The sequence below is a fragment of the Furipterus horrens genome, unplaced genomic scaffold (assembly GCF_987537825.1).
Source record: "Furipterus horrens unplaced genomic scaffold, mFurHor1.1.pri manual_scaffold_4, whole genome shotgun sequence".
Classification (NCBI taxonomy): Eukaryota; Metazoa; Chordata; class Mammalia; order Chiroptera; family Furipteridae; genus Furipterus; species Furipterus horrens.
Window position 1 is genome coordinate 116,327,586 of NW_028327174.1, and position 26,814 is coordinate 116,354,399.

Here is a 26,814-nt window from a genome sequence, read left to right on the forward strand (position 1 = left end):
CACAATAGAATGTTATGTGCTTCCAAACATGGGGTCTTTAGATGAATGGTTTTTAAATTAATTTTCTTGATTGAGTAACTCAATGCATGATGCACACTTCAGTAGGTTTATAGATATAGAAAGTGAAGTCTTCCTTTTCCCACTGCCATCCCACCTCCCCAAAAAGACAGCTTCTATTGGTAGTTTCTTGTCACTTCTTCCAGAGACTTTTTAAGCATATAGATCAATTCTATATATTGAAATTGTATTTGATTTTCAGGTGTCTGAATGTGCCACCAGAGGCAGTACAAGTATAATTAACACATTATGTATCAACTCCTCTGTAAATAATTTCATTGGTCACTGAGTCATCTTTATCCTAAGTGTAGTTGAAGCTTGAAACAGACTATGTCATCTGGCAAAGATTGAAGATTAATTTGCAGTGGTTTTTGTGACAAGACGTGGAGTAACATGTAATGTTTTTCAGGACACTGTCCTTCCAATAAATGTATCTTGTTCCTTAACATTTGCCCATGTTTCTTTGTCATCTTTTTATCTTTTTCCTTTCTTTAGATGCCTGTTGTCTATATTTTTTTCTGTTTTGTTTTTCAACAGGATAGTTTCTACATCTTTTCCTGTTTTGGAAGTAATCACTTAAATATTTGTAGTTAGGTTAGATTGCCTTGAAATTTCAGTGAACTCTAAAAACCCTATACAATTAACTTATCCTAAATATTTGGGTTACATTGTCCTTAGCACTGAGTAATAAAGCAGACTTGAGGACCCCTTTCCTCTTCTTTGTAGTTGCTTGCGTATTTGTGAGGCCAAGGGTCTCTTCCCTGGATTCCAAAAAGGTTGCCTTTAATTTTGTCTTTTCTTTTTTTTCCTGGCAGTTTCACATTCAGACATGTGTTTTCAAAGATGAAAATATTCTGTCTTTTAACTCTTTGTTAGCTTTTCAGATAATGAATGTAAATCACTTGTTGTAAAAGTACATTTCCTTATTAAAACATTCTCTTTTTATTTCACAGTAACTCTTAGATGATATAAGATGATTAATACAGAAGAAAAAAAGTCAAACAGGTTGAGTCAAAATTCATCTAGTTTCTTAGGCTATATGTTCTCAATGGCCTGGCACATAGAACTAACAGAGTTCTTATGATGGTCTCATAAGGACTGTGTGATGAGAATCTCCACCTTCTCATTTTATTGTTTTAATGTGTGTTTTAGAATCGAGCAAGTGTGCTTGATAGTTTCTCTTGTTGAGAACATCTTTGTTTATTTGTTTTGATTATAATACATACAGATGTCATTTACCTGTGGTTTATTGCTGGTGCCCAGGATCTGCTTTGTATATATAATGCCTACTTGGCACTTTGGTCTGTAACTAGATCGAAAGGCAATTAGTGGCAGTGTTTCATAGTGAGAGAGAGGGGCATTTAATTGTGTTCTAAAGCCAACAGTAAACAGTTGTTCTTTTGTTTATTTTTAAATATATTTTCCTTTTTTGTTTTACAGTAGTCAACTGAACCATGTTTTAGTAAGAAGAGCAGTGGGCCTTGACTGCTGTGGCTCAGTGGATTGAGCGCCGGCCTGCAAACCAAAGGGTCGCCAGTTCGATTCCCAATCAGGGCCCATGTCTGAATTGAGAGTCTCCCTCCTTTCTCTTCTCTCTAAATATAAAGAACAGTGGGTCATAAAATTCCTAGATCTGCCACTTTTTCGTACCAGTCTTGGGAGTATACTTTCCCAGAGGAGGAAAGAAATAATTGTTGTTTGCACAGCTAAGAACATTTTAGTAAGAATTACATTAAGATTCTGTGAAAACATTTTTTTTATAATTTTTTAAAGATTTTATTTATTTGTTTTTAGAGAGAGGGAAAGGGAGGTAGAAAGAGAGTGAGATAAACATTGATATGTGAGAGAAACATCAGTTGGTTGCCTCTTGCAACCAGGTCCCCTCCCCAACTGGGGACCTGGCCTGCAACCTAAGCATGTGCCCTGACTGAGAATCAAACTGACAACCTTTTGGTTCACAGGCCAGCACTCATTCCAGTGAGCCACACCAGCCATGGCAGATTCTGTGAAAACATTTTGAGAAACATTCAGCACCATATATATGTTCTAATGAGTGCATAAGTGATATTATTTTTACTTTTAGACAAACTGTCCAAGTCTCAAGAGATTTAAAAACAACACTATGTAACACAAAAATATGGACACCTAAAGAGAAAGTATAGTTTGTTAATTGTTTTTCAAACTGTTCTAATGTTGATGTCTGCTCTTATCAGATTAAGAGGAGATATTACACCACCGTAATCAAAACAGTCTGGTACTAGCATAAGAACAAACATATAGATCAATGGAACAGAATAGAGAACCTAGAAATACACCCAGGTATATATGGTCAGCTAATATTTGACAGAGGGGGAAGGAACATAAAATGGAGGGAGAAGAGCCTCTTCAACAAATGGTGTTGGGAGAACTGGACAGGGACATGCAAAAAAGTGAAACTAGACCACCAACTTACACCACAGACCACAATAAACTCAAAATGGATCAAAGACTTAAATGTGAGCCGTGACACCATAAAAGTCCTAGAGAAAAACATAGGCAGGAAAATTTCAGATATTCCACGTAGCAATATTATCACTGATATATCTCCTAAGGAAAGAGAAATAAAGGAAAGAATGAACAAATGGGACTACATCAAATTAAAAAGTTCCTGCTCAGCAAAAAAAAAAAAAAAGTCAGCAAAATGAAAAGGGAACCAACCATATGGGAAACTATATTTGCCAATGATACCTCAGACAGGGATTGATTTCCAAAATATATAATGAACTTACATGACTCAACACCAAGAAGACAATCAATTAAAAAATGGGCAAAGGACCCTAACAAACACTTCTCCAAAGAGGACATACAGAAGGTCCATAGGCACATGAAAAAATGCTCAACATCATTGGCCATCAGAGAGATACAAATAAAAACCACAATGAGATACCACTTTACACCAGTCAGAATGGCCATCATCAACAAATCAACAAACAACAAGTGCTGGCGAGGATGTGGAGAAACGGGAACCCTACTGCACTGCTGGTGGGAATGCAGACTGGTGCAGCCACTATGGAGAACAGTATGGAATTTCCTCAAAAAACTGAAAATGGAACTTCCTTTTGAACCAGCAATTCCATTGCTAGGATTATATCCGAAGAATCCTAAAACACCAATTCAAAAGAACCTATCACCCCTATGTTCATAGCAACTCTATTTACAATAGCCAAGTGCTGAAGACAGCCTAAGTGCCCATCTGTAGATGCGTGGGTCAAAAAACTGTGGTACATTTACACAATGGAATACTATGCAGCAGAAAGGAAAAAAGGAACTCGTGCCGCTTGCGATAGCATGAATGGAACTAGAAAGAACTATGCTTAGTGAAATAAGCCAGGCAACAAAAGACAAATACCATATGATATCACCTAATACAGGAAGCTAATGAACAACACGAACAAACAAGCAAAATTGAACCAGAAGCATGTAAACAAGGAATAGACTAACAGTTACCAGTGGGGAGAGGGGAACAGAGAGAAAGGAGGTAAGCAGGGGAAGGGTTTAGTAAAGGAACTAGTATAAATAAGCCGTGGACATGTACAACGAGGTGGGGATTGACTGTGGGAGAAGGGGTAGGCTGGGGGGGGGGAGCAATGGAAGGAAAAAGTGTGACAATTCTAATAGAAAAATAAATTTAAAAATTTTTAAATATTACATAAATGGGAAATTGAACAAATGACTTTAATATAAGATAGTCCTTAAATATTCAGGATTTCGATAAATTAATTAGAAGACATTGTAACTGGTTTTACCTTTTAAAAGAAAAACTTTTTTTTTTAATTCCTGAAATATTAATGTAATTTAACAGACACACAGCCTGTTGCCTTTCCATGCCATGCATTGTTCTGATTTTTATAAGCATTAACTCCAGAGGTTTTCAAAGCAGCCCTTTAATGAAGACAGACTCAATTGTTACCCTTGACAGAAGTACCTGAGAGGCACAGGGCAGGTTCAGGCCTGTCCAGGGTCTACACCTAGTGATGAAGGAGCTCAGCTATGAACCCCTTGATAATTGCCATGAGCAGGCACTATGCTGGGTGCCAGGCATCCTGTACTGACCCTGCCTTCCAGCTCTTCCCTTCTGGTTAGGGAGCAGGCGCACAGGGCAGCGAGTGCTGAGAGAGACAGAGGCTCTTTGGCCACCTACCCCGATGGCCTCTTACCTACCATATTGGTTCCTAGTAGTAAGTGAATCAGAATGTAGTGCATCAGTTGGTGAAATGGATTAGACACTCAGAAGACAGACATCAGAAGTTGGAGAATAGGCCCTGGCAGTTTTCCTGTTTGCCGCCTTCCTGTCCCTTGGGTCAAGAGTTCCTTCACTGTGCAGAGTATCATATATTAGGAGAAATTATGTAGCTTATTCATATTTACCTATGACAAAACCCACTTCACAAGGCTGACATCAGCTAAAACCCAACATCTTTAGGTAGGAACAGGACGAGAACAATCTTTTTTAAACTTTTAGGACTGGGCAAAACCAGTAGAGATTCTTTTTACCACTTTGTGGCAAGGACATAAAAGTGGTTATGAGTATATATAATGATGACAGTATTCCTAACATACAATTTTCATCAACTGGGTAAAAACTCTGAAGCTCTGAAACAAAGCCAAATTTGTTTTACTGTCTCATTGCTAATCAAGGAAAATAGTTCTTTAGAGCTAAGCCTGTAGAATGATTTAAAGTCACTGCTGTAGTTAGCAAAAGCAGCTTGCATCCATAGCCTGTTTTTCCTTTATGAAATAGTGATTGAATGAAAGTGAAGCACTGCAGCTTGGTTTATTCACCTGCTAGCTAAATTGTGATGATTGGATAGGTAGGCAGCATTGTAATTTGAAGGAGGCTTTCCACTGGGGACCTACCTTCATGTCTGATTGGAAGTGAGAGGTGGCAGGTGGTGGGGATTTGCCTGTAGAGAGGCACCCAGAGAGCACAAAGGAGGAAAAGGAAGATACACCCAAGTTCAGCTGCATGGCCACTGGCTAGTTCTCTGGTGCTTTGCTCTTCCTTGTTTCTGCCAGATTTTACCTGAAACCTTCCTTTGGTAGCATAATCATAGAAGGATGAGCAGTCAGTTGAAGGGCCAAATCCTCGGATTTGGTAGTCTTGATGTTGCAGATCTGATACTTGAAGAACCAAGCATGCTTTTGGTACCATTTTGATCAAGTGGGATAAATTCTTCTTTGTTATTGTAAAAATCCTAAATTTATTTAATGTTGATATAATCAATGTGTCAGTTCTATGAAATGACTATAACTGATTAGTAATTAAAGTCAAATGGTTTTCATGTGCTTTTTTTCTGTAATAGACTGTTGGTATGCATATTTTTTAACTTATAAATGGGATGAAGCATGCTTAGTGTTTTATCACTACTTGATTGGAATAGGATAAGTAGTTCATTTTCACAATTTTATAACATCCTATAAGAAATCGATAAATAAAGAGGGCAGTTTCTGGCTATTGCTATTGAATTTTCTGTGTGTGTGTGTGTGTGTGTGTGTGTGTGTGTGCATGTGTGTTTGTATTTCATTGAGGATGTGACTTAGACTTATTTTGAAACTAAATCTTTAATGAGTCAGCTTTATTAGACTTATGATATCTGTGCTCTTGCTGGCTACTTTGGAATTCTCTGCTTCCCTCCTGTGTTTGAGAAACCGGTCATGATACATCTTTTTTTATTTTATTTTATTTTTATTTATTGATTTTAGAGAGAAGAAGGAAAAGAGAAAGAGTGATGAGAGAGAGAGAGAAACATTGATTTATTGCTCCACTTATGCATGCATTGATTGCTTCTTGTATGTGCCCTGACTGGGGATCAAACCCACAACCTTGACATATCAGGACAATAATCTTAACCAACTGAACTACCCAGCCAGGGCTGCTGCTGATTTTTCTAATTCCTTGCTTATCTCTCTTGTCATCCAGCTGAAACTTAGTTTAGACCACCTGTGTCTTTCTGGTTTCCACCACCATCTTTGTTTGCTGTTGAGTGTTCTGTGTTCTCTTTTTAGTCAGAAATCACTGTGGATATGCTGTATTTCTGAGTGTGAAAGAGACCCAAGTATTTCAGACAAGTTAGTTGAAGGCATATCTTCACCTTGCACCTGCCTTCTAGCCTGGAGTTCTCCAGTGACTCCTAGCTGTCACTAGCTGACAGAAACCCTGATCAAATGCTTATCAGAGTATCTGTCTTTATGTGATATTCACTAAATGTTTGATTGATAAATGAATTAACTGAGAAGATTGTTGGATACCCCTCATTTGACTGCTTTTTAAAATGTCCTTTGTGAAGTTAAAACTCATAATTAATTAGCTTGCCTTATAAATCAGAGAGTGGGTTCCCAGATTTTAGATGCTTTATTCAAATGTACTGAGAAAGTTTTTTCTTTATTTTGTAACCACACTGCCCTTACCTGTCCCTCCCTGGAAGGTGGTGAAAACCTTGCCCTTGACGGTTAACTATGTCTCTTACTGTGGAAATACTTAGTCCACTCACAGTCAAGCTTTGTAGCCATCTGGGTTAAGTCACCTTTTGTGTATCTCAGTTCTTCAGGTATTGTCCCTTTCCTCCTCACCAAGAAGACCTCCAACGGGAAGAGGGCACACTTGTCCCTCTGGAGTGATGAGGGACAGGACCCTGTCTTCTCCCTAGTCTCTGGAGTCAAGTGCCATTGCTTCCTGGAGGGAAGGCTAATGTTGAGGGTGGTAAGGTTCTCCAGGCTCCTGGAGTGATGCTCCCACCCACAGGGCCTCAGCATCTGGGCCAGAGGTCTCTGCCAGCTCATCGGCCCTCCACACCAACAGTCCACTGGGGACTGTCTAGGTCCCCTGCTGCTGCTGCTGAGACTTCCGAGTTCCCCTCAATGGCCATGCTGCGGCTCCCTCTTTCACGGTCTCAAAGCCTGCCTTTACCACCTCTGACTTCCCTTTTCTCTCCCATGAATCTCCAAGGCATATTTCTTTATCAGCTTCTGAGTTCTTCTTGTGCAGGGCATATGATAAAATTCTGATCCAGTTCTCCAGGCTTGGGTCCTGCTGTAGTTATAAGAGCTAAAGGAAGTTAAAATTTTTTTTTCTCTCCTAAAAAATGCATTGTTTTAAAACCACTTTTAAGCTTTCAGGTTCAAAGCCAGTCTGTGCACTGTTTATTCTAGACATTGCTAGTTCTTCCATCCCAGGGTGTAAAGCCTCATGGCACAGCCTGGAATGGTGAAGGGCTCTAAGGAACCGTGATATAAGAGAGGAAAAAAACAGTTTAATAATTTCATTTCGTTTCCATTATTACATCAACATTGTTCTTAGGCAGTCACTATAAAAGGACCATATAACTCTCAGTACTTTAAATTTGAATTCCCCGGTGCACTTAAAAAGGAATTTAGGCAGAAACTCAATCCTGCAGAGTGATGGGAGGTGCTATAACTAAGCACTGATACTGGCTGTAGAGGACTGACCACCACTGTTCAAAGTTACTTTCTTGATGCAGAGTACGATTTGTTTGTTTTTTAAATGAACTACTTTTCTTGTTTTTTTCACTTTAAAAGCTGGTTGACAGTTGTCTTGGTGCCTGGTTTGGTACTTCTACTGAAATGCAAAAATTCATTAATAATTAATATTGTACTAGTAAAGTACTGTTGCTTGTGGTTGAGGGACTTTAAGCTGGTAGTTACTGGGCCTTGAATTCTTGGGCTAGAGCTATCCAAGCAAAACCCCCAATTAGAGCTGATGAGTAGCTGATTCACTTCACAGATTTTAGAAGTAGTGTAACAGAACCCTTGGGCTGCTCCGATTGAAACAGGACCCATGGGCTCTTTAGTTAGGGGCCTGATTGCCCGCCACCAGAATTATAACTCTTAATACCAGAGTTTGGTCAAAAGAAAAAGAATTGTTTATTTACACATAGTCCTGCCTCCCCCTCCCAGACCTGGCCAGTCTTAGGAAAGTCAGAAACACCGTTTCCCTACTTCCTAGGCACAGTTCAGCTTTACCAGTAGCTGCCAATCACTCAGTTCTGACTGGGGAGGTCCTTTCTGTGCTGCGGTGCCCTCCAGCTCTCGATGCAGAACCGCCTTGATTCTCAGCCTCCTTGTAAACTGCCTTCTTCCTGCAAATCACGCGGATCTCCTCTCAAAACCGCCTGGCGAGAGCTGCTTCTTTAAGCAGCCTGGAGAGCCCCCTCCTCCAAGCCACATGGAGGGAGCCCACAAGAGCCAGAGAGTGAGGGCGTGAGGGCCAGAGAGAGCCTGAGAGAGAGAGCCTCCTAGAGCCAGAGCCAGCCCAAAAAATGTCCTCAGCTCCTTCTCTCTTCCCCACTGCCTCCTCTTTCTCCCTCACTGCGTCCTCTCACGCAGTGGGTGTTGCAAACAGTTCTGACCATTCACAGAACCCTACGTAGGCTTTGTCTGCTTCTTCTGTACCAGCCCACAGTCCAAGATCCCTCCCATCTTCCTGAGTCTTGGAAGTGAAGTGGATCTTTGCAACAATGTTTCCAGCCACTAGCTCCAGGCATGCAAGGGCATCCTGAAAGCTGCTCCCTGCTCCCTATCTCCCAGCCGCAAACTCTGGGGTTTGTTTTTGGACTCCCCTGTTTCTGAGGTAACAGTAGTATTGGCACAGAATTATCTTAATAGATTTGAAGTCATTTATAACTTAAAAACAATTACAATTTGGCAATAAGGTGACAGTATTAATAAATAAACTTTATTTTTATTCTTTAGTTAGTGAAAAAGTTATGTAACAGTTTAACCATTTAATCTTTTATTATTGAAATAGATGTGCACTTGGATTTGGAAGACCGTCTAGCAAAGTTTATGAAGACAGAAGAAGCTATTATCTACTCATATGGATTTGCTACCATAGCCAGTGCTATTCCTGCTTACTCTAAGAGAGGGGACATTGTGTTTGTGTAAGTAACCTTTACCTACATTTCTATTCAAAATTCCTTGGGAAATAATACTGACCCTCCTAGAGAATTCCTTTCTTAGAGGTTATATGCCTAAAGTAATATTGATTTTTGTTCTTAAAGAAATACATAATCACCCCAGTCAAGTAATTCTGCAGTATTTGTGAGACTATCATTAGGATGAGTACCTAAAAGTGTCAATATTCAGTTATCTTTCATTATGATTTTATTTATTTATATTGAGAAGTCAGACCTACCCAGGATGAGGCCAGCCATCCGCCTTCCATGTGCAGTTCTATGACAGTGTGGTATCCTTGTGAGTCTGTGGTCACAACCCATTCATACTACCTGGCAAAATCACTCCACTTATCAGCCCCCACGCCAGCTCCTAGTCTGTGCTGGTCTTGCTTCATGTTTAAAAACATGAAAGCATTGAGTTGAGGACTTCCTTCACTTCTCATGAGCAAATCCACTCCCTCACATGCATGTGCACTGGATGGGTTGCCATTTATATGGAGAGGAAGGGCCGAGAGAAGCGGGACATGGGCTGGTATAGCCCAGGCAGCTGCTTATACCTGTCAGAAGCACCTGCCTCTAGCCCAAGCCTCTGTTATCTTCTGAGTGGACTGTTGTATTAAATGTGAGATGACCGAGGACGCTGAGGTAGTTCCAGCAGGCAGAATGTGAACGAATGGGGGCTGCTGCACGCTCAGGCAAGTCAGCACTGAGCAGAGCAAGCACCGTCCTTTTATTGGAATCTGAGGGTGGCAATTACAGGATACACACCATATTGCATAAAGAGAAAACAGGATGCCCGGGTTCAAACATTAACTAGTTTAGATACAAAACAAACTATAAATCCTTAAGGCTAAGCTTCAAACAAGATGATAAGACAAGGGAGTAACGGAGTACTCAGCAAAGTCTCTTTATTCTCAGGATACCATAGCTCAGTGGCCTGGAACAGCTTGCTGCTACTGCGTTAGCAAGTCCAGCTTGCTTTTCTGAGTCACAGGACACCTGGACAGGGGGGCGTGAAGTACCCCTACCCAGAGACTTGATTTCCACCAACAGTGGACTATTAACTTGTTTGAATTTATAAACAAATTTACTTTGAATTTTAAAAAACAAATTTACTTTTGCTTCCTCTTTTTTTAAACACCATAGCCAGGATAACCTTTTTTAAAAAATGCAGTTCTGATTGTATCACACTCTGTAAGAGCTTCCATTGTTCCTAGAATAATATCTAAATCTTTATTTTGATATTGTGTGTTCTAGACTACTTTTTCAGGCTCATTTTGTACCATCTTCCCTCAGGTGCTGTAGCATCACCAGCCTTATATACTAGTTTTCTCTCACCTCGGGGTCTTTGTGTATGCTAAGAATACTGTTTCTCATCTCATCTCCCGCTTAATTCATGCTCACCCGACACATAATATCACCTCTGCAGGAAAGTCTTCCCCCACCTCTCAGACCAGGTCAAGACCCCCTGCTACATGTGGAGAAGATCTTAGAGCAAGAGTAGTCTGGTACCTTGTGAATCCAAGACCACATGTGCACTCAGGCCTTCCTCATGTACACATGCACGTTCACCTACACACCCTCAGCAAACCCTGCACAGGCAGCAGCATTGTCTGCCTGAGGTTTCAGGGCACATGCTGCTTTTATTCTTATCTATCACCCTGCAACAACCTGGGAGCTCTCCAGCATATGGCTGGTCTATTAGTAGCATTTCCCATGTGATCATGAAAGTGAATGTTTTTATTAACTTTTTGCATATAGTTAAAAAATCAAGTAAGAAAGCCTCATTACAAACTTGAGAGCTGCTTATTGTTTTAAACAGTGTTTCTAGTTTTTAGTAAAAACATAGTTACAACCATAATGTCATCCAATATCACTTCATGCAAGCACCCCACAATAAATTTCTTTGTGAGTTTAAGTCCAGAAAAATTGTACAGTTACAACTGAACTTGTATTCTTCCTTTGTGAGATAATAAGTACTATATCATCTTTGGTTTTAACCGCTAGGAAACATAGGCTAAATTCACTTTCAAATGTTATACCTAGTGTCTATGAACTTCAGTTTCCAGTGAGTTATTAGACAATTTAATTATTATCTTATACAGATTTTTAAATATTCTACCTAAAATTCAGTAGGAGCATTAGAGGTAAAAATGGTGTTTAGTAAACTTTTTGATAAATTGTTTTTGATAAATTCATTAGGCATAGATAATATGCCCAATGCTTCCTTTTCTTCCTTTTTTAGTAACAGTGATAATACCTTAGTAGTAGGTCTCAGCGTAGTGGTTGTTCATATACTTAAGTCAGTCCTGGTCATTCTAATATCACTTCATATACCTTTTTTTAATGTGATGTTTAATATTGAGATGCTTGTAGATGTACATACACTTCTAAGAAATAATACAGATATTCTTTGTGTCCTTTACCTAGTCTCCCCCAATAATCACCTCTTACAAACCTATAATACAGTTTCACAGCTGGGATATTGACATTGATAAAGTTAAGGTACAGAACATTTCCATCACCAGAAGGATCGCTCATGTCACTCCTATGTCCCTCTCACCCTATTTTTTTTAAGAGGGTTTATTTTATAATGTATTTGATTTAAATGTCTATCAAAATAGTGCCATTTAACATGTAATCAATATAAAAAGTTTTTAGTGAGTTATTTTACATTGTGTTTTTTAACCATTTTTTATTTTTTAATTACAGGTGATATGTATTATTATATTAGTTTCAGGTATATGCCCCAGATATTAGACATTACATAGCTTACTAAGTGATCATTCTGATAAATCTCATACCCATCTGACACCATACATAGTTATTAGATTATTATTGACTATATTCCGTATGCTGTACCTTACATCCCCATGACTATTCTGAAACAACCTTTCTGTACTTCCTAATCCCTTCACCGTTTTTACCCATCCTCCCAAACCTCACTTCTATCTGGCAGCTATCAAAATGTTCTCTGCTTGTTTGTTTACTTTTTTTTTTAGTTTCAGTTGTTGATAGATATGTATTTATTGCTATTTTATTATTCATAGTTAATCCTTTTTTTTTTTCATTTTTATTGTATTTTTCCCATTACCATTTATCACCCTTATACCCTGCTCTTCCCCGCAGTTCCAACACTGTTGTCCATGTCTGTGAGCTATTTTTCCTTTTATGTTTTTTCTTCTTTCTTCTTCTTCTCCTTCTTCTTCTCCTTCTCCTTCTTCTTCTTTCTTCTTCTTCTCCTTTCATTCTTCCTTCTTCCTTCCTTCTTCCTTCTTCCTCTTCTTCTTCCTTCTACTTCCTTTCTCTTCCTCCTCCTATTCTACTTCCTTCCTCTTCCTCCTCTTCTTCATCCCCCTTCCTTCTTCATCCTCCTCCTCCTCCTTCTCTTCTTCTTCCATACACTACTAGCTTTTTCTTGTCTGTGAAGCTCTTTACCTGTTCTTTATTTGATTCTAAATGATTGCTTTCCTGGGTAGAATAATCTTGGTTTTTTAGGTCCTTGTTTTTCATCATTTTAAATTTTGCTTGCCAATCCCTCTGGCCTGCAAAGTTTATGTTGAGAAATTAGCTGGCAGTCTTATGGAAACTCCCTTGTAGATACCTACTTTTCACTTGCTGCTTTTAAGATTTTCTCTTTGTCTTTAACTCGTTGCATTTTAATTATGTTGTGTCTCAGTGTGGGCCTCTTTGGGTTCATCTTGTTTGGGACTCTTTGAGGTTCCTGGACTTGTATATCTATTTCCTTCACCATGTTAGGGAAGTTTTCTGTCATTATTTTTTTAAACAGGTTTTCAATTCTTGTCCTTTTCTCCTTCCGGCATGCCCACGATGCGATTGTTGGTACATTTGAAGTTGTCCCAGAGACTCTTTACGCTATCTTCATTTTGAGAGATTCTTTTTTCTTTTTGTTGTTTTGATTGGGTGTTTTTTGCTTACTTATATTCCAAATTGCTGATTTGATTCTCAGCTTCATCTTTTCTACTATTGACTCCCTGTAAATTATTCTTCATTTCCATTGGTGTATGCTTCATTTCTGACTGGTCCTGTTTTATGTTTTTGAAATTCTCACTAAATTGAGAATCCTCATAACCAGTGTTTTAAACTCTGCATCTACTAGATTGTTTGTCTCCATTTTATTTAGTTGTTTTTTTCTGGAGTTTTGTTCTAGTCTTTGATTTGGGACATGTTTCTTTGTCTCCTCAATTTGGCAGCCTCCCTGTGTTTGTTTCTATGTATTAGGTAGAGCTGCTACATTTCCCAGGCTTGGTAGACTGACCTAATGTAGGTGTTCTCTAGGGTCCAGTGGTACAGCCTCCTGATCAGCCAAGCTGATCACTTGAGGTGCTCCCCACTGTGTGGACTGTGTATACCCTCTTCTTGTAGTTAAGCCTTGATTTCTGTTAGCACCTCAATGGAAGGGATTTCTCCCAAGGCTGATTAGCTGCACAAGCTGGCTGTGAACACTAACCATCATGGAGCATCAGCTGTGCAGGGCACCATCCTACATAGCAGGACTTACTTCAGCAGGGTTCTGATGCCCACTGAGTCCACCCCTTGAGTGTGTCTCTTGTGAAAGTGGTTAAGTAGTAGTGCTTCAACATGTTCTGAAGCTGTCTGCTGGGTGTGCTGGCTCTGGGGCCTTCTGGGATGTATAGGCCAAAGTTACCTGTCACCTGTGTTCTGCTTGGGGTCACCGGCATGAGCTGCAAAGCGATCTGCAAATGGCTCCTACTTATGCTGGGTTTGGAGGTGCCCAGGTGAGACCATGTTATGACTCAAGGCTGGTTGCTGTTAGTGCTGGGCCTGGGGCTGTTTAGCGAGACATACAGGTTGTGAGGCCAGATGCTGCTTGATTGAGATTTTAGAAAAATTGGAAGGGTGAGACAAAATAGGCCATTCCGTGGAAAAGACACTGGTAACAGCTTGGGAGGTGACCTGAAAGTTGGGTGGGACAGGGAATCAGGGAATCACCTGGGTGGGGCAAACAGTGTAAGCCAGGTTGATGGAGACTCAGATGCGGCACCTTCTTGCTGACTCTGTGTGGAGAGGGCTCAACGAAGGAACAATGGCCTCTGCCAGCACTTCTGTCTGTGAGAAAGCTATCCCTCAGCTCTTGCTGTGAGGCCAGACTCTTCAATTCCTCCCCATATGTCCCTGGTGCCTTTTGAGCTGCTGCTCCAGCTCTGGAGCTCAGAGGGAATGAGTCTGAGAAAATCTGTGTGGGGGCCTTTTAAGAGGAACTGCTTGGGACTCTAGAAGTCTCTGTCTTCCCTCAGCCTCAATCCACACTGTTTTTTGTAGCCAGAAGTTATGGGGACTTCTCTTCTTCGCACTGGAAACTAGGCCTGGGGGGCCAGGTGTGGAGTTGCGACCCCTTGCCCTTCAGTGGGGAGCTCTGCAGCTGAGATGTCCCTCCCATATTTATCCACCACACTGGATGTGGGATCAGCCCTCTTCTGCGCCTCTGCCCCTCTTACCAGTCTCAGTGTGGCTTCTTCTTTAATTCTCTAGTTTTAGGACTTTTATTCAGCCAGAATTTAAAAGTCTCTGAATGTTTGTTCTGTAGTTTAGTTGTAATTCGGATGGGGTATTGGGAGGAGGCAAGTATCCTGTTAACCTATTCTCGTACCCACTTTTTTTTTTTTTAAGTTTTAAAGTTAATGTTTATTGCTTTGGAAATCTTTAATTAAAAATGACCATGTGGTACAGTAGTCAAACTCCCTGGAGGCTTCTGGGCCCCGCAGGTTGGATTGGATGATGCTGAAACAGAAAACAGGATATGGTTTGCTGGGATGGGGAGTCATGTTCTGTGGGTTTGAAAAGGCCAGAATAAAGAAAAAAAGATCTGTTGTGTTCAAGAGTGAAGAGAGAGCCCTGCTAGACCAATTGGTATTTGGAACCAGAGTTTTAGCTGTTCTGGGTAATTGCTAAAGAGGCTTTCTTCTCATTGAGTATGGACAGCACAACACTCTGCTTGGAGTTTGAATGGTCTTCGTGGAACAGCTTCTGACCATTGTGAGCAGAATCAGGTTCATTTCCAGGACAGTGCTCCTTCCTCTCTGTCAAGTCACCTTTCTGTTATATCCCTTGGATGGCATTAGGAAGGAGTGTGACATCAGGAGGTCACGTGGCTCAAGTCTGTCTGGATGAGTATTTCTTCTTTATATCTTTGTTTGCTGGACTTCCATACAGTTTGATTTTCTGGAACTTCTGGTTGTTTCTAGTTTTGAGGTTGTTGTATTCCTTCTTTAGTTGTGGAGGGAGATGCAGCGTGTCTGTCTATGCCTCCATCTTGGCCGAAAGTCCGTACCCACTTCTTAATCCCTAACCAACCACATATCTGTTCTCCATTTCTATAATTCTGTCATTTCAATATTGTTGTATAAGTGCAGTCATACAGTAGTCAACATTTTGGAATTGCTTTCTCCAGCATTAATTCTCTGGAGCTTTCTTCAAGTTCTTGTGTGGATCAAGAGTTCATTCTTTGGAGTGCTGAGTCATAATTCAGTTCACCTCTGAAAGACAATCTTAAGTTATTTCCAGTTTGGGGCTATTAAAAATAAATCTACTATAAACTTTCACGTACAGATTTATAGTAGCTTTATAAGTTCTCATTTCTCCAGGATAAATTCCAAGGAGTGCAGTTGCTGGGTCATATGACATTATATATCTAGTGTTTTAAGAAATTGCCAGACTGTTTTTCAGAGTGGCTATATCATTCTATTGGCATCAACAGTGAATAAGTAATCTAGTTTGTCCACATCCTCAGGAGCATTTGGTATTATCACTTTTTATTTTAGCCATTATGATAGATGTGTAGAGGTATCTTATTGTGCTTTTAATTTACATTACCCTGATGGCTAATGATGTTTACTTTTTTTGGACTTTGGTCTCAGCATCAGAATAATACTTCATAAAATCAGTTGGAAAGTGTTTCCTTCTCTTCTGTTTTCTGAAGAAATTGTGTAAAATTGTCAATTCTTTAAAATGTCTAGTAGACTTCTCCTATAAAACCAACTAAACCTGGAGATGGAAATATTTTAATTGTGAATTCAATTCCTTAGTACTTGTAAGGCGATTCAAATTATGTCATATTGGGTGAGTTGAGATAGATTGTGTTTTTCAAGGAATTTGACTGTTTCTTTTAAGTTGTCAGATTTATACGTGTACCATTCTTTGACTCTTATTACCCTTCTAATGTCTACAGAGCCTCCAAATATATCCTGTTTCGTTTATGATTGGTAATCTGTATCTGCTGTTCTTTCTGTCAGTCTAGCTAAGTGTTTGTCAGTTTTACTAATCTTTTCATGGAGTCAGCCCTTTTACTGAATTTTTTCATTCTTTCTTTGTTTTCAGTTCTGGTTAGGTTTAGTATTATTTACTGTCTTCCTGTTATTGGTTTATTTTGCTGTTTTTCTAGGTTATTTAAGTGGGAACTTAAGTTATTGATTTGAGACTTTTCCAATTTTCTAATAAATCAGTGCTATGAATTTCCGTCTTAAGCATTGCTTTAGTTGTGTCTCACAAATTTTGATGTGTTTATTTTCATTATATTTTATTTCCCCTTAGACCTTCTCTTTGACTCCTGGGTTATATAAAAGTGTATTGTTTAGTTTCCAAGTGTTTTGAGATTTTAAAATTGTTGCAGTTTGTTTTATGGCTCATGATGTGATCTGTCTTAAAATATTCTGAGGTCACTTTTAAAAGAATGTTCTGTTGTTCAGTGGAGTGTTTTGTGACAGTTGTTTGATGGTGTTGTTGAGTTCTTCTATATCCTTGTTGATTTTCTGACTAGTAGTTGTCAGTTGGTGTAGTTGTGATATGTTAATTTATTTCACTTTTATCACTTGTTTTTTATCTTTCGCAGCTCTACAATTTGGTGTGTATTTAAGATAAGTTTCTTGGTTAATTGACCCTTGCTTTCATTATATAGTGTCCTTCTCTATCACTGGTTATTTTCTTTGTCCCAAAGTCAATTTATCAGATACTAACATAGGCAATTATGCTTTCCCTTGGTGAATCTTTGCATGGTATATTTATTGTATACAATGTGTTTATACTTACTGCCTATGTTATTTTATAATACACACACACACATATGTATCCTACTTACATTATTACACTTTTTTAAAAGATTTTATTTATTTATTTTAGAGAGAGGGGAAAGGAAGGAGAAAGAAGGAGAGAAACATCAATGCGTGGTTGCCTCTCACGTGCGCCCTCAACTGGGGAGCTGTCCCACAACCAGGCATTTGCCCTGACTGGGAATCGAACAGGCGACCTTGGTTCACAGGCTGGCGCTCAGTCCACTGAGCCACACCAGTCAGGGGTCTACTTATATTATTATATTTGAAGTGAATTTCTTATAGGCACCATAGGTTGGGTCACGTTTAGTCTACTCTGCCAATCTCTGACTAAATTGTATGTTTTGGCCATTTACATTTAGTGATGTGTGAAGACTTAAATATGCCATTTTATTTATTATTCTCTATGTTTTTTGTTTTTCTCTTTCTTGCCTCTCTGTTGGTTATTTGACCATGTTTTGAGATTACATTTTTATTTTCTATATTGTTTTGAATGTTTCCTTTTATATAGTTTTTTAAGTCATTGTTCTAAGTATAGTATCATATATACACATGTTATCACATTCTACTAGTCATTATTTTACCAGTTTAACTATAAAATCTTTACTTTTTTTTTTTTTAATGAATTGAATGCGTTTTAATGGTCTGCAAGACACACCTGTAAAGATTATGTTTCATTTTCAAGTATGTACCCTCGGTACTGTGTACACTCTTCAAATGTATACTATGGTTTTTATACAGGAAGGTTCATAATAACATATTCTTAGATGCAGAACAAAAAAGACTGGAAAGAAACAGAGAAAATGTGAATAGATTTAACATTATCTAGAACAGATATTTTGTCGGCAGCCGTCCGTCTCGAGAGACGATGGTGTAGCTTCTTAAGAGTCTATCTGCACCGCCGAGAATGGCTGTGCAGTCCGACTCGGGAGTGACATGGTATCTGTCTCCTCCCGTGTTGAATCGACATCTTGCGATGACGCTGGAGTGTCCTCTCCAGTGAAGCTGAAGCTACAGAGCCTGGGCAGGGTGATATGGAGGGTCTGCTGTTGCCCATGCAGCAGACCCCCCCTCTCTTCGCAGCTGAAGGATCCAAGGGAAAGACGGAGTCAATACAGCTTGGCTTCAGGTGCGCCGCAGGAGTTGCCGGTGTTGACTACAACGTCAAACCGCCTTAGGGACTCCGGCTCCGGATTTTCTGTCGGGGTTTACTCCCTTAGCCTTTCCCCTGAAGAGGTATGCCATGCCGCAAGGCAGCGGAGGTTTTTTGGAGTCAGAGTTTTCCTTCTCTGATGTGCCCTGACAGATATAATCCTACTGTAAAAGGTAGGATAATAGATGATTTTTATTTTGTATTTTGTACTTTTGAGCATTTTCCAAAATTGGTACATGCATTGTTTTGGAGTAACTTGGGCTTGGTCCTCTCCCTTTTCTCTCTCGATGATGTCATTTATTCTCAAGGGTTTAAACATCATCTATATGCTGAAAACTTTCACATTTATATTTCTAGCCCAAACTTATCTCTTGAGATCCAGATTTATATGACCAGTGGCTCCCTGACATCACCCTTTGGTTGTCTAATAAAACCTTTACCTCGCTTTACTTTCCTCATTTATAATACAATTATGTCCTACGCATACATTGAGAATCACATCAGACAGTGTTGTAATTTTTACTTTAACCATTCAAAATAATTTTGAAAACTCAAGAGGGGTAGACAAGCTTAATGTGTTTGTTCATACTTTTTACTTACTGTGTTCTTTCTTCAATCCTAATAATGCAAGATTCTTCCTATTATTTAGTTTATTTTTTTCTTTGTGAAGAACTTCATTCAGCCATTCCTTTAGAGGGAGTCCGGAGGACAGATTCTTAGTTTTCCTTCAACTGAGAATGTCTTGGTTTACTCCTTATTCCTAAGAGATATTTTTGCTAGTTGTAGGATTTTGGGTTGACCTTTTTTAAATTTGTTTCACCATTTGAAATATATTTTGATGCCTTTTACTGATCTCCATGGTTTCTGATGAGATATTTGCTGTCACTCATATTGTTTTTCTCTTATTATGTGAGGTGTTATTTTTCTTGGGCTGCTTTCAAGATCTTTTTCTTTGTCATTCATTTTCAAAAGTTTGACTAATAGTCTTGACATTTATTTGTTTAGATCTGGGATATTTTCAGTCATTATTTCTTTTTGAGTACCTTTTTAGCCCCACCCTCTTTCTCTTCCTTGGGCCCGCATTGATGAGAATGTTCCAATCCTTTATTATAGTCCCTCAGGTTCCTGTTTCTAGTCAAATTTGATCTCTGTGTATTACATTGAGTAATTTCTATTATTGCAGTATTCCAGTACACTGATTCGTTGCTCTCTGTTTTCCATTCTGGTGCTGAGCCTGTATCCACTAAATGTTTTCTTAAGATATTTTGTTTTTGAGTGCTATTATCTCTATAAGGTTCTTCTTTGTATCTTCTGTTTTTTGCTGGGGCTTTCTAGTTTTTAATTTGTTTTGAAATTTTTCATAATTGCTCATTGAAACATTTAAATAATTTTACTTTAGGGTAAATATGTTATTAGTCTTGCAGCAGTGATAAAAATAAAACGTCTTTTTAAATAAACCTCAAAATGCAATATGATTCCAATTAAAAATACAAATTGCAGGAAATATTTTTATTTTTTTACCCATCAATAATTTTAATCATTCAGTTACAGTTCTCCCAGTTTTTGCCGCGTTGCTCTCCCCTGCCACACCTACCTCCTTCCCCCCACTCTCAAGTCAATATCCACCCTGTTGTCCATGTCTGTGGGTCCTTTGTACTTGTTCCTTGACTACACCCTTCGCCTTTATCCCCCCATCATTCCCGTCCCGCCTCATTTGTTAGTTTTGTTCATTAGGTTACTCTTATAGGTGGGATCATATGGTATTTGTCCTTCCCAGCCTGGCTTATTTCACTTAGCATACTACTCTTCATTTCCATCCATGCTGTCGCAAAGGGTAGGAGTTCCTCCTTTCTTTCCACTGCATAGCATTCCATTGTGTAAAGGTATCACATTTCTTGATCCACTCAATTACTGTTGGGCACTTAGGCTGTTTCCAGCACTTGGCTATTGTAAATAATGCTGCTATGAAAATTGGGGTGCATAGGTTCTTTTGAATTGGTCTTTCAGGATTCTTAGGGTATAATCCCAGCAGTGGAATTGGTGGATGAAAAGGCAGTTCCATTTTCAGTATTTTGAGGAAATTCCATACTGTTTTCCACAGTGGCTGCACCAGTCTGCATTCCCACCAAAAATGCACTAGAGTTTCCCCTTCTCCGCATCCCTGCCAGCACTTGTTTGTTGATTTGTTTGTTTTTTCTTTTATTTTTTGGTTTTTCAATTACAGTTGTCCCATTTTTCTACCATTGCTTCCCCCCCGCCCAGCCCACCCCTTCTCCCACAATCATATCCCTCCCCATTGTCCATGTCTATGAGTCATTTATACACGTTCCTTGACTAGACCCTTCTCTTACTTATCCCCCTCCTCTCCCTCCCCCCTCGCCCCTATTGACTACTATTCTACTCTTTGTCCTATTTAGTTCATTTGTTTGTTGTTCTTTAGTTTCCTATATTAGGTGATACCATATGGTATTGTACTTTCTTTGCCTGGCTTATTTCACTAGGCATAATTCTCTCTAGTTCCATCCATGTTGTCACAAATGGCAGGAGTTCCTTCTTTCTTTCTGCTACGTAGTACTCCATTGTGTAGATGTACCACAGTTTTTTGATCCACTCATCTACAGATGGGCACTTAGGCTGTTTCCAGCACTTAGCTATTGTAAACAGGGCTGCTATGAACATAGGGGTGCATAAGTTCTTTTGAATTGGGGTATTAGGATTTTTCGGATATAATCCTAGCAGTGGAATCGCTGGTTCAAAAGGCAGTTCCATTTTTAGTTTTTTGAGGTAATTCCATACTGTTTTCCATAGTGGCTGCACCAGTCTGCATTCCTACCAACAGTGCAGTAGGGTTCCCGTTTCTCCGCATCCTCGCCAGCATTTGTTGTTTGTTGATTTGTTGATGATGGCCATTCTGACAGGTGTAAAGTGGTATCTCATTGTGGTTTTAATTTGGATCTCTCTGATGGCCAGTGATGTTGAGCATTTTTTCATGTGTCTATGGACCTTCTGTATGTCCTCTTCGGAGAAGTGTTTGTTCAGGTCCTTTGCCCATTTTTTAATTGGATTGTCTGTTTTCTTGATGTTGAGTCATATAAGCTCTTTATATATTTTGGAGATGAGTCCCCTGTCTGTGATATCATAGGCAAATATGTTTTCCCATATGGTTGGTTTCCTTTTCATCTTGCTAATGTTTTCTTTTGCTGAGCAGAAACTCTTCAGTTTGATGTAGTCCCATTTGTTCATTCTTTCCTTTATTTCCCTTGTCTTAGGCAATGTATAGGTGAAAATATTGCTACGTGGGATATCTGAAATTTTCCTGCCTATGTTTTCCTCTAGGACTTTTATGGTGTCATAGCTTACATTTAAGTCTTTGATCCATCTTGAGTTTATTCTCGTGTGTGGTGTAAGTTGGTGGTCTAGTTTCTTTTTTTTGCAAGTCCCTGTCCAGTTCTCCCAGCACCATTTGTTAAAGAGGCTCTTCTCATTCCATTTTATGTTCCTTCATCCTTTATCAAATATTAGTTGATCATATGTTCCTGGATTTATTTCTGGACTCTCTGTATTCTGTTCCATTGATCTATATTTTGGTTCTTATGCCAGTACCAGACTGTTTTGATCACAGTGGCTTTGTAGTATTGTTTGATGTCTACTATCATGATTCCTCCTGCTGTGTTCTTCTGTTTCAAGATTGCTTTTGCTATTCGGGGTCTTTTTTGTTCCATATGAATTTTTGGAGTATTTGTTCTAGGTCTGTGAAATATGTCATTGGTATTTTAATAAGGATTGCATTGAATCTGTAAATTGTTTTGGGTAATATGGCCATTTTGATGATGTTGATTCTTCCCATCCAAGAACATGGTATTTGCTTCCATTTATTTGTATCTTCCTTAATTTCTTTCTTCAATGTTGTGTAATTTTTAGTGTACAGGTCTTCTATCTCTTTGGTTAAGTTTATTCCTAGGTACTTTATTTTTCTTGTTGCTATTATAAATGGTATTTTCGTTTTTGTCTCTGTATCTGCTATTTTATTGTTGGTGTACAGAAATGCCTTAGATTTCTGTATATTTATTTTGTACCCTGCTATTTTGCCAAATTCACTTATTATATCGAGTAGTCTTTTAGTGGAGTTTATACTGTTTTCTAGGTATACTGTCATGTCATCTACATATAGTGATAGTTTTATTTCTTCTTTCCCAATTTGGAAGCCTTTTATTTCTTTTTCTTGTTTGATTGCTGTGGCTAGGACTTCAACACTATGTCGAATAGGAATGGAGAGAGAGGACAGCCTTGTCTAGTTCCTGATTTCAGGGGGAATGCTTTCAGTTTTTGTCCATTGAATATGATGTTGGCTTCAGGCTTCTCATATGTAGCCTTAATTATGTTAAGGTTTGCTCCCTCTATTCCCATTTTGCTGAGTGTTTTCATCATAATGGGTTTTGTACTTTATCAAATGCTTTTTCTGCATCTATTGATATGATCGTGTGGTTTTGTCTTTTCATTTTGTTTAGGTGATGTATTATATTTATTGATTTGCAAATATTAAACCATCCTTTGGTCCCTGGGATGAATCCCACTTGATCATGGTGTATGATCTTTTTGATGTATTGCTGGATCCTGTTTGCCAATATTTTATTGAGGACTTTAGCATCTATGTTCATCAGTGATTTTGGCCTGTAGTTTTCTTTCTTTGTTGTGTCTTGACCTGGTTTTGGGATTAGGGTAAAACTGGCTTCATAGAAAGAGTTTGGGACTTTTCCCTCTTCTTAGATTTTTGGAATAGTTTGAGGAGGGTAGGAGTTAGTTCTTCCCTAAATGTTTTGTAAAATTCGCCTGTGAAGCCATCCAGTCCAGGGCTTTTACGTGCAGGGAGATTTTGGATTACTATTTCAATTTCCTTCTTTGTTATTGGTCTGTTGAGACTTTCTACTTCTTCTTGATTCAGTTTTGGAAGGTTATATGTTTCTAGAAATTTGTCCATTTCTTCTAGGTTGTCAAATTTCTTGCCATACAGTTGTTTGTAGTAATTTCTTACAATTGTTTGTATTTCTGAGGTATCAGTCGTGATTTCTCCTGTCTCATTTCTGATTTTGTTTATTTAGGTCTTCTCTCTTTTTTTCTTGATGAGCCTGGCTAGAGGCTTGTCGATTTTGTTTATTTTTTCGAAGAACCAGCTCCTAGTTTTGTTGATTTTTTTGGATTGTTTAGTCTCTATGTTATTTAATTCTGCTCTGATCTTGATGATTTTCTTCCTTCTTATTGCCCTAGGCTTTGTTTGTTGTTGTTGTTCTAGTTCTTGTAGCTTTAGGGTTAGATTTTTTATTTGAGATTCTTCTATCCTTTTCTGATATGCCTGTATTGTTATGAACTTCCCTCTTAGGACTGCTTTTGCTGTGTCCCATGGGTTTTGGGCTGTTGTGTGTTCATTGTCATTAGTTTCTAGAAATTTCTTGATTTCTTCTTTGATGTCATTATTAACCCATTCATTATTTACTAGCATGTTTTTCATTCTCCATGAGTTTGGGTGTCTTTGATTTTTTTCTCTGAGATTCATTTTTAGTTTCAAGGCATTGTGGTCTGAAAAGATGCTTGATATGATTTCAATTATCTTGAATTTGTTGAGGCTTTTTTTGTGTCCTATTATGTGGTCTGTCTTTGAAAATGTCCCATGTGCATTTGAAAAGAATGTATATTTTGGTTCTTTGGGCTGAAAAGTTCTATATATATCAGTTAAGTCCATGTGGTTTAGTGTGTTGTTCAATGCCTGTATATCCTTGGTGTTTCTTTGCTTCGATGGTCTGTCTATTGTTGATAATGGTGTGTTAAAGTCCCCTACTATGAGTGTGTTGTTGCTACTATCCTTCTTGTGGTCTTCTAGTATTTGCTTTATGTATTTGGGTGCTCCTATGTTGGGTGCATATATGTTTATCAGTGTTATATCTTCTTGATGGAGTATTCCTGTAAGTATTACGAAATGTTCTTCTTTGTCTCTTTTTATTGCCCTTGCTTTGAAATCCATTTTGTCTGATATGAGGACTGCTACCCCGGCTTTTTTTTCCGGTCCGTTTGCTTGGAATATTTTCTTATATCCCTTTACTTTCAGTCTATGTAAATCTTTTGTTTTGAGGTGTGTATCTTGTAGACAGCAAATATGTGGGTCCTGTTTTCTTATCCATTCCATTACCCCATGTCTTTTAATTGGAGCATTAATCCATTTACATTTAAGGTTATTATTGACATGTATTTATTCATTTTCCTTTGTACCTCTGTTCCTCTACTCTTTTTTTCTTTTTTTCTCTTCCTTTTTCTTAGAACATTCACTTTACATCTCTTGCAATGCTTGTTTGGTGGAGATGTATTCTTTTAGTCTTTCTTTGTCTGAGAAACTGCTTGTTTCACCTTCCATTTTGAATGAGAGCCTTGCTGGGTAGAGTATTCTTGGTTGTAGGCCTTTGTTTTTCATTGCTTGAAATATTTTTGACCATTCCCTTCTGGCTTGTAGTGTTTCTGTTGAGAAATCGGTCAGTAGCCTTATCTGAGTTACCTTGTATGTTATTTGCTGTTTTTCTCTTGCTGCTCTTAGGATTCTCTCTTTGTCTTGGAGTGTTGCCATTTTAACTATGATGTGCCTCGGAGTGGGTTTTTTGGGGTTCCTCTTTATTGGAACTCTCTGTACTTCCTGGACTTCCATAACTTTTTCTCTCCTCAGGTTGCGAAAATTTTCTGTCACTATTTCTCCTATCAGTTTTTCTTTTCCTTGTTGTTCTGATCCGTCTTTAATTCCAATGATTCTGATATTGTTCTTCCTGATGCTATCCTGTAATTCCCTTACCTGTTTTTCGTACTTTTTCAATCTTTTTTCATTTTCCTGTATCGTCTGGGAATTTTTTTCTACATTATCTTCTAACTCACTAATCCTATCCTCTGCTTCGTTTAGTCTGCTTTTGACTGATTCTACTTTTTTTTTCAATTCATAGATTGCATTCTTCATTTCTTCCTGGTTCTTGTTGATAGTTTCAATGTCTTTTTTTATCCTGGTGTAGTTCTCTGCAAGTTCCCTGTAATTTTCTTGGAGCTGCTGGTAACTTCCTTGGAGGTTGTCATAGATGTTTTTGAGGTTTTCGAGCATATTGAGCTTCTTCACCAGCATTGTTTTGAATCCCGTGTCTGACATTTGGGCTATGTCTATTCCATATACCTCTCTTTCTGGGGATTCCTCTTTTCTTTTCATTGAGACGTTGTTTCTGCGTCTTACCATGTTGGATTCTTCTTGTTTATGTTTGTTTTTTGGGTTTGTCTGCTTAGACTTCCCACCTTTGTGATGTGAGATTCTTTATGGTAGATCTGGGGATTTCAGTGGTGCAGTCTCTTTGATCTCCTGAGCCTGATGTTCTTGGTGTACCCTTTATGTCATTTGTTTATGCTGTCTGGTTATATTTCAGATGCTCTTTGTTAAGATCTTCCTTCTGGCTAGTTGATTGAGAGTCACTCTATCCACTTTGTTTTGAGTTATTTTGTGGAGCTGCTGTTAAAAACATAAACACACAGCCCAGGCAGGAGACCTGCACCGTCAAAAATATCCCCCACCCTCTATCCCAGTATCGTTAGGCAACGCGCCAGTATAAATATAAATGTAGAGAGATTAGAGCTTTTGTACTATAGGCAGAATAGATGAGTTGTTTTTAGGGAGGAAAAATATGATTTTTGAAAGAAAGGATGATAGATTAATAATAGTTGAGACTGTGCAAGACAGTAAGTATTATTTACGTTGTATGTTAATAACGATAGAAGAAAAGGAGGGAAGAATGTAGAGTATAGTGGGAAAGTGCGATTGTATAGTATTGGATTTATATTGTAGTTGTATGCTATTTATTTAGAGTGAAAGGGAGGCTAAACTAGACAAACAAAGAAACAACAATGAAAGAGGAAGGATGAGAAGGAGAGATTGTATGAAACAAATTAGAAATATAGTTTTTTTGTTTCCTTTTTCCCTCCCGTCTCTTCTTTCTCCTCTTCCCACTCTTTTTTTACTCAGTTCAGCCTTTGTGTGTCGTCTTGTTTTTCTGTGTCCACAGCTGGTCTAATGAGGCGGGTCAGAGGTTCCCGTTCCTTGCAGCAATGGTGTGCGCCGGCACGGGCGTTCCTTTGGCGCCTGTTGGAGCCAGCCAAGGTGCCCTTGCATGCGCTCTTGCCTCAGGCCTGCCGTGCTGTGTTCCAGGAGTTGGTCTCTGGCCTCTTAGGGCGGGCCCCCAGACACTTGGGCACAGTGGAAGTGAGCAATTGGCGCCTATTGAAGCCCGCGAGGTGCTTTTGCGCTCGCGCACCCGTGCGCGCACAAGGCTGTGGGAGAGCTCGCCTTAGGCCTGCAGCACAGCGTTCCGGGAGTTGGTCTCTTGCCTCTTAGGGCGGGGCCCCGGACACTTGCGCTCAGTAGAAGTGAGCATCTGTGGGCCGCTGCTGCCCACTGTTCCCGCACCGCAGCCGCCCACCGTTCCCGCACCCGCCTGGGCGGGCACGAGCAGAGTCTGAGCAAGTGCTCTGTGCTCTGGCCTGGCGCCCACTGGAGCCG

At 39.1% G+C, this 26,814-nt stretch overlaps 1 protein-coding gene across 2 annotated transcripts in view; it reads left to right on the forward strand.

Moving 5' to 3' along the window:
* The window catches only part of SPTLC1 (serine palmitoyltransferase long chain base subunit 1), a 108,456-nt gene that overhangs the window by 43,622 nt on the left and 38,020 nt on the right, over positions 1-26,814 (forward strand). Inside the window, exons 1-2 of one of the 2 annotated variants that reach the window (XM_090273968.1) lie at positions 4,402-4,421; positions 8,861-8,993. In XM_090273968.1, the coding sequence (XP_090130094.1) occupies positions 8,899-8,993 (95 nt within the window). In that variant the 5' untranslated portion in view covers positions 4,402-4,421; positions 8,861-8,898. Of the gene's footprint in view, positions 1-4,401; positions 4,422-8,860; positions 8,994-26,814 lie in introns of those variants that run through there. The other variant, XM_090273967.1, reaches the window with a different exon arrangement.